The sequence below is a fragment of the Miniopterus schreibersii genome (assembly GCF_964146895.1).
Source record: "Miniopterus schreibersii genome assembly, chromosome: 14".
Classification (NCBI taxonomy): domain Eukaryota; kingdom Metazoa; phylum Chordata; class Mammalia; order Chiroptera; family Miniopteridae; genus Miniopterus; species Miniopterus schreibersii.
The window spans coordinates 50,111,729-50,120,327 of NC_138114.1; the positions used below are offsets into that span (position 1 = coordinate 50,111,729).

The window sequence follows — 8,599 nt, forward strand, 5'->3', positions numbered from 1 at the left end:
TTAATAATTCTCCTGAGTTCGTGGCACAGTATCATGAAGGCAAGATCCCTTCCTTCCTTCTCATTCCCCCCCAATCCATCTATTCATTGCCTTTTATCCTCATATCCTAGTCCCACCTGCCCCCATCTCCCAACAAACATTCAGAAAGGAAATCATTCTATTCTGTTTAATATATTTGGACTATGAGCAGACATGACATATACTACACCTGAGAAGCTATAAAACACATTGTGTTTCTGTCCACTCTTCTCTTTGCTTCTGCCAAGAAAGACAGGACCCAGAAAAGAGCTTCTCTTCAGAATGACTTGTGAAGAGCCACAGTCAACTGTCAGTCACTAAATTAACATGAGCAAGAAATAAACCTTTGTTGTTCTGTAAGCTCCTGAGATTTGGTGGTGATTATCATAGAAAGCTAATGTAAAATGCAAAGTTAAATGATTACACTTCCCAAATTAGATTCTGCCAATTACATCTGAGTGAGATTTGGAAGGCCAGAGTGAGGCAAAGGATATACTATTGCTGCTGGTGGTAGTTCTGGCAAGTAAGAGTAGAACTGTGAGGGTTTGTAGCAGCTAAACTCCAAGTTCCAGAGTCTGGTCACCAACTTCAGGTGTGAGGGGGGCAGCCGGGATGATGCTGTAAGGGCTGCAGGTGCCTGCCCTCTGGGATGCAGCTTTAGTGGAGCAGCCTCACTGATTTCTACACCTCTAACCTTTCCAACATTTTTTTTTTTAATATATCTTTATTTCAGAGAGAGGAAAGGAGAGGGAGGGAGAGACAGACAGAAACATCAATGATGAGTCATTGGGAACTGAGCCCGCAGCCCGGGCATGTGCTTTGACCAGGAATCGAACCTCGATCTCCTGGATCCTAGGTCAATGCTCAACCGCTGAGCCACGCCCGGCCAGGCCCAACAATTTCTAAAGCACCTGGTTTCCAGTACTAGAACTCTTCTTGCTTTGATATCTAGAGTGGTTTCTTGCACTGAACTGTAATGAAGTATTTGGTACCAGAGCAGTTACAGGACACAGACTCTCAAAAATTAGAAAGCTGGTTGTGGTCTTCCAGTCATACCGGAGTTCAAGGCAATAATGACATTACCACCAACAGACAATTTAATACTAACAGTACATGGCATGTAGCAGCAAAGAGTTATTTAAATTATCACCTGGAGGTACGTGGATCAAGTTTTTCTTGAAGAAAAAAATCTGGAGGACTGCTTTGGCAACTATGATGGAAATGAAAAACACAAGGACTACGGAGTGGGCTAATTCTGACAACAAGTGAAAGCTTTAAGGAAATTATTAGCTTAATGACCAAAGAGCATCCGTGACTGCCACAAAATAACCTCTTAATTCTTATAGGCACAGGGTTGAAAAAGCCAATAGCACATGTAAGAGGGAAATGCAAAATAAAATCACAATGAGATACCCCTATTCACCCTGTAGAAAGGCTAAAATTAAAAAGACACAATACCCTGATGTGAAGCTTAGCCAGTAAAAGTATCAAAAGGTATGTGAAGCAACTGGAACTCTTCTAATTGTTTGGGAGAATGTAAATGGTTCAGCCACTTAGAAAAAGTTTAGCAGTTTCTCTAAAGTTAACCATACAGTTAAAATATGACCAAGCAATTCTATTTGTAGGTATTTATATGAAAACCTATGTGCACACAAAACCTTCTACATGACTGTTAACAGAAGCTTTAGTAATAATAACCCAAACTGGAGACACCCAAATGATTATCAACAGATGAGTACATAAATTACTTGTGTTATATCCCAAAAAAAGAATATGGCACCTCACTTAATACCCAGACTGGGCCTGTTTACAAATATGGAGCCCCTGGAGCAAAGGAAAATGGGTTCCATTGAGGAAAGACCCTATAAAATTGCATCAAGGGCTGAAAGATGGTGGCGGCCGCTGAGTTGACACTGCTGGAGAAGTCCCTGGGGCTGAGTAAAGGGAACAAGTACAGCGTGCAGGGCGAGCGCCAGATTCCAGTTCTTCAAACAAACAGTGGTCCGTGTCTAACAGGTTGGGGCGTCGGCCCGCGCACCAAAGGGTCACCTGTTCAATTCCTGCTCAAGGGCACGTACCTGGGTTGCAGGTTCAATTCCCAGGTCCAACTGGGGTGAGTGGGGGAGGCAATCAATCAATGTGTCTCTCTCACATCAGTGTTTTTTCTCTCTCTTTCTCTCTCTCTCTCTTTCTCTCCCCCTTCCTCCCTCCCTCCCTCTCCCTCCCTCCTTTCCACCCTCTAAAAAAATCAATGCAAAAAATACCCTCGGGTGAGTATTAACAAAACAAAAAAATTTGCATCAAGAACCTACTTATAGTCTTTCCTCCTAGCCTTTTCCAATAGAATACGCAGCTATTTATCAACAAATTCACTCAGACTTTTCAAGTTACTCAACACTGCCTGTAAGCTGATAGTAACCCTTAGGGACCAGAATGTCACTGTGATAAACCAGTCAGATCAGCTGTGGATGACACACTGATAAATGTTTTGGCCTCAATCCAACTCATAGTGGGCCCAGCAGATCCATGGGCCCATCCTGTAATTTCCCCCTGAATGCACAGTTAACCACCCCCTGAACTATGCAGTAAGGGCTATCAGTGTAGGAAGAGCCAAGTAAGTCCCCTAGGTGTGCCCCTTCCTACCAAAATAATAAACCTAAAGTACATCCCTGAGGAAAATGCAGAGGAACAATCTTTCAAAGACTTGAAAAATACAGGGATGGTGATTGTTATGGCATTCTGACTTCACTAGCCTATGTGACCAGTGCAGAGCAGACAGGTACTGGAGAATGTAGATTATAGTAAATCAAGTCAAGTGGTGACTACAACTGTAGTTGCTGTTCCAGATATGGTCTCCTTACAGGAACAAATCAGCACAGCTGATTTTCACCTACTATGCATCCATCAAGATAACAACAGTTGTTTTTTTAAATCAATTCCAAAGCAGACCACCTGAAGCCGTTTTCATCTAACAGTCCAGAAGTACACTTTCACCATCACAGCTCACCGTTACACCAGCACTCCAGCTGTGTTTCATTATCTAGTCCACAGAGACTTTGGCCATCTCAACACCTAACAGGTCCACTACACTGGTAGTCCTACCAGCAAATCCTCTATCCCGGCATCTCCACCCACACTTGGTACTATGCAGCTTTCCCATTTTTGCCAACCTAATAGGTGAAAAAAGACATTGCATTACTGTTTTAGTTTGTGTATCTGATTACTTAATAATTTCAAACATCTCTTTCTATGCTTGTTAGGATTTCCTATTCTGTAATCTACTTAATAGTCTTTGCCCATTTTTCCACAGGTATCACTGCCCTCTTTTTATCGATTCCCTTGTTAACTTTAGGCACTGCTAATATGTTCTCCCATTCTTTCATATGTCTTGCTGAATGAAAATCCTTAATTCTTATATAATCAAAGTCATTACCTTTTCACTTTCATAAGTTTGTGAAGGTTAAGAAGTCCTTCTCTGTCCTTAGGTAAAAGACCTTCTTCAGACTTGTCCTCTATCAATTTTACAGTTTTTCCTTTCAAGATCTTTAATTTATCCAAAGTGTTACGTTTGTTTGTTCTTCGTATAGTGAGCCATTCTCCCCCACAGCATGACTCCTTTCTCCAGTGACTTATGATGCCACTTTTAAGTTCTGAACATATACAGGTGAATCTCTGCTCTGTAATTTGTTCCCCCGGTCTAATTTTTTTGTTCTTGCACTTACACTAGCTTTTACTGCTACAGCCTTGAAACGGTATTGTAACTTCTGATAAGGCAAGCCCCATTAAAGCACATCTTTAGGACTGATTTTGCTATTCACATATCCTGCCTGCCATATAAATTTCAGATTTTTAGGTGACTGAGTCTGTCAGACAAACCAACTAGAATTTTGACCACACTTTAAATTTATCTATTAAAATGGAGAAAACTGACATTCTTATAATAAATAACCTTATCCCAAGAACATGAAGTGTTTTTCTATTTATTTAGGTCCTCTTCTAGTTCCTTATTAAAGTTTTAAAGTTTCTCCTTGAAAGTTTTATGTATTCTTGGGTTAATTCCTTGCGACTTTATAGTTTTGTTGCTATTATTTTATACAATATTTACCCTTGCTTGCTAGTGTAGTAAATGCTATTAACTTCTGTAGGCTGATCTTTAATCCAGCAACCCCGCTAAACTCTTACTAGTTCTAATAGTTTCTTTCTTGATTCTAATGGTTTCTCTAGGTAAGTGATATTATCTGCAAATAATGACTTTTATTATTTCCCTTCCTATCCTTATACTTTTCTTTGCCGTTTATAGTGTTAGCCAGGATCTTTCTTATCATGTTAAACAGTAATAGTGATGGGTGCACCCTTATCTTATTACCAATCTTAAGGTGAATGTATCCAAAATTTCTCCATTAGGTATTATTATTTGTTGTAGCTTTTTGGTAGTGACCTTTATACCGTTATCTTGTTTTTGAGCTGGATCTTATTAAATAATTTTGTGGCATCAAGATAATCATGATTTTTCTCTTTGGGTCTATTAATGAGATAAATTACATTAATAGATAAATAAGTGTTAAACTATGCTTACATACCTAAAACAAACTCTACAGATCATAATTCTTTTAACACACTGTTGGATCTCATGAGCTAGTAGTATATTGTGTAGGATTTTCATATCTTTGCTAATAAGTGAAACATTTATAATTTTCTCATATTATCCTTATCTAGTTTTAGAATCAAGATTTCACTAACCTCATAAAATGAACTTGGCATCTCTCTCTCTTTTTTTCCTATTTCCCAGAAATACTTGTAAAAAGGATTTAAGTCGTATCTAAAAACTCAATGCAACTTACTTATAAGATTATTTGGGTCCAGAGTTTTTGAAAGGGGAGGCATCTCTACCATTTCAGGTTATTAAATATTTATTAGGCAGTTCAAGTTATCTTTTTCTTCTGATACCAACTTTCACAGTTTATCGTTTTCTAAGTATTTACACATTTCATCTAGGCTTTCAAACTTATTAACCTATAGAAATTCATAAAATTACTTTTTAAATCTCATGTTTGTAGTTACTTCCCATTTTTTACTTAATTTGCATCTTTTTTCCTTGATGAATCTTATTAGAAAGAGGTCTGTCTAGCTTACTAATCTTCAAATAACAATCTTTTAGTTTGGCAAATCTTTTGTTCCTTAATTTTACTGATTTCTGCTTTTTTAAGTTGTTTTTTGAACTCTGCAAATGAACTCTGTTTAAGCACTAAAGCAAGCTTCCTTCAGCCTTTACATAAGTCACCCTACCACTCTGGGCAAGGTCTACTTTCACCACACAGACTTCAACATACAATCTATACAATATAAGTATTATTCTCATGCATGTGTAACATAGGAAAAAATCAAATACAATTCTTACCAACCATACCCACACATGAATGTCTTTGATTAAAGCAGTATCAGGAAGGCAAATAAGTAAGGTTATGTGCTGTTCCCCCACACACACAAAAATGTGTAAGGCAGTGATTATATATCTGAATCAAGGCAAACGTCTTCTGGAATGCTAAATGGACAATTACTGGTGCAGTTTGATAAAATTAGTAACTAGAAATGAAATCTCCAGTTGCTTTACCAGATGTCATTCAAAATTTGCAGTTATTAATAGAAGACAAAAATCTGTCTGTGATGGTCAATTTTCACCCCTAAAAAAAAAAAAAAACAAAAAAAAAAAACCCACTCAAAGCAAAAGCATAGCTTTTTTTTCCCTTGCTCTGAAAGCATACATCCTGTTTGGGGGCAGTTTCTGATTACAAAACAGGTTTTGGTCTTAAATTTTTCTGCCTGCAATTGAGCGTTAAGGCAAATCACAAAAATAAAAAGCTCAACACCCAACAGAATTTTGGATTTGGGCACATGCTGAATGGCTTACTCTTATCACTGTAGGCTTTGAAAATAATTTTACAGATTACTAGCTTCAAAACGGATGTCACCGCTCCAACTCATACATTTTCCTATTAGGATGCAGGTGTTCCCTGGAGGAGCGAGAGAACCAGCGCAGATATAGGTCAACTTGCCAATTCCCGACTTGTTTAACGCAGACTGGCTAAGAGCACACAAAAACAGAAGTTGCCAGATTTTTCTCTCTGGCTGCAAAAAAAAAAGACTGAAGGCCTCTTCCTATGGGAACTCCAGCTGCCTTATGTTTCCTCTCGCGTTTGGGGGTGAAACTTTCAGGGGGGCCCGGAGAAGAAAAGCCCTTCCCGATGCGGAGTGACAGCCAGCTGTGATAAGATCGCGTCCGCAGGGGACCTCGGGGCCGTGCGCGCACCGGCTCCGCTCGGGGCCAGGTAACAAGAAGCCGGGGCCGCTCCGGCGCTGGCCGCAGACACCCAGCGGGGGGAGGAGGCGGGGAAGAGAGGGGAGGGGAGGGGGGACCCAGGCCTGAAACAAAGGAAGCGGGGCTGCTCCGAAAGGGGGGTGGGGGTCGGCGTCCGGGCGGGGAGGAGGAAAGCCAGGACTGCTGGGGAACGGCCGGACTCACAGAACTTGGAGGTGGAGGTGTTGATGTTGATGGTGGAGCTGGGGGTGGGGGCGGGGACCGCCTTGGCCACGGCGGCGGCCGCGTCGCAGCTCTTCACCATCATGATCACCCCATTGGCCTCCGGCGGCGGCGGCGGCCCCAACGGGAGCCCCTCCTTGGGGCCCTTCCTGTCCACCGACACCGCCGGCCCCGCGAGCAGCGGTCCCCCCGGGGGCTCTCGGGCAGGGGCTGGGATCGCCGAGGGGGGAGGCGGGGGCTGCCGGAAGCCGTCCACCGCAGCCTCCCAGTTGTTGTGGTTCTGGTCGTCCATCATCGCCTCGTAGCTGCCCCCCTCCTCCTCTTCCATGCTTTCCTCCATCCTGCCGGCCCCCAGCACCCGCCCGCCTCACAGGCACCTGCCGCCCGTCTCAACCCCGGGCCAGGGGGCACCGCAGCCGCCTCGAGGTCACATCGCCGGGGGCCGGGCCGGGCCGAGCCGGGCCGGGCGCGGCGGGGACGGCAGCGGGGCGCCGGGTCTCTCACTCTCCGCGGGGCTGACTCTCGGAGGCAGGGCTGACGGCGGTGGGCGCTCCCAGGCGCTCGTCTGGGAGAAGCAACGTAAAGCGGCAACGCCCCTCACGACATTTTACAGCAACTTCCAACAGGCAGTTGGAGAGGGCGGCGGGAGGCGTGGCCAGGGGAGCACGTGGTGCGAGAAAGAGAAGCGAAAAGGGGCGGGAGCTGTGAGTCAGCCCCGCGCTTCGGGACTGGCCCGGCTCTGAGAACCGCGGGGCGAGGGGTCGGGGTGAGCCGTCGTCGGCCCCGCCCCCGGCGCGGCCGCTCATAATGAGGGAGTGTGACTGCGCACGCGCGGTCGCAGTCTGGTTGCCCTGACGACCGGGGGGCCGGGGCGGCTCCTAAAGCTGAGCGCAAACGGCGGCCCGCGGGCCCCGGGGCCGCCGCCGCCCTCTCGGTGCCGTTTCCTGCGCGCGCCTGGTCTCCCGGGCCTCCCGCCGCCCGGAGCCTCCCCGCCGCGCCCCGGCTTGAGCACGGAGCTGGGGCGCCTCTGCAGTCCTCGAGGCGCTCGCTGAGAACGTGGGGGAGCTCCCTGGACACCCCTTTCTGGGGCTGCTCGGGAGCCGCAGCCCGCAGCGCTCGAACCCGAGAAACCGAGAATAAAAACTGAAACTGAGCAGAGCGGGTGCAACAGTTAATGCTTTGGAACTAGTCATGGATTTATTTTTTATTTTTTTTTTTTTTTTTGGAGTTCCTAACTCGGTGCACGGAGGCCGGGAATGTTAGCAAACTTCCAGCACGGAATTCGGGCGCTGGTGCGCGAGCCAGGCGAGCCTGAGGCCGAGTGAGCGCGAGGGCGAGGCAGAAGGACTGTAACTATTAAATTGTTTTATTCCTCTGCACGCCCAAGCTGCAGCAGCAGCAGGAGTCCAGGATATATGTGGTAGCTGTCTCTTGTGTGGCTCGTTCTAGCTGCTGGTGCTAAGGAGTGTCCAGAAAAAAACACCTTTATTACCTTGAAGCGAGTAGATATCGAATCTTTATTTCCACGACTATGTCATTAGGGTGAAGCACCACTTCAGCCACGAAGAAATTGTCTGATGTACTTGAGTGCCCACATTTTTTTCAGCTTCTTTCTATATATTTTCCCAGTTTATTCTGCGCTATGCCTAATGGAACGTTTTTACCAATAACTTAGAATGATTTCACTTCAGACAGTGCTCCCTTGCATTAATTAAAGACATTCTTTTTGAATCAGCACGTATTTTTAATTCTCTGGGCCTGGACATCTTGGGAATACAAAATAAGGGGAAATTTTTTAAGTAGAAGGCAATTGCATGAAATGCTGCTGAGGGGGGAAATGTGCAGTTCTATGCCCAGCAACAACAAAAAGGGATAGGGGAAGGAAGAATTAGTCTTTTTCAGACTCACAACTGAGGTTGTCATCAATAGACTTTCTAGGTAGGTGGACGGGTGTGTGTGACTGGAGATAGAGATGTTTACATAATAAAAGGTTCAATACTCAAGGAAGATAAAAGTCATAAATGCACCTCTAATAATAACATG

At 44.7% G+C, this 8,599-nt stretch overlaps 1 protein-coding gene across 2 annotated transcripts in view; it reads right to left on the minus strand.

Moving 5' to 3' along the window:
* CACUL1 (CDK2 associated cullin domain 1) overlaps nucleotides 1–7,160 on the minus strand; it is a 39,821-nt gene extending 32,661 nt beyond the window's left edge. The window contains exons 1-2 of one of the 2 annotated variants that reach the window (XM_081158441.1): nucleotides 6,539–6,984; nucleotides 1,169–1,228 (exon numbers count right to left, since the gene is read on the minus strand). In XM_081158441.1, the coding sequence (XP_081014567.1) occupies nucleotides 1,169–1,228; nucleotides 6,539–6,896 (418 nt within the window). In that variant the 5' untranslated portion in view covers nucleotides 6,897–6,984. Of the gene's footprint in view, nucleotides 1–1,168; nucleotides 1,229–6,538 lie in introns of both variants that reach the window. The other variant, XM_081158442.1, reaches the window with a different exon arrangement.
* Nucleotides 7,161–8,599: the final 1,439 nt, after the last annotated feature.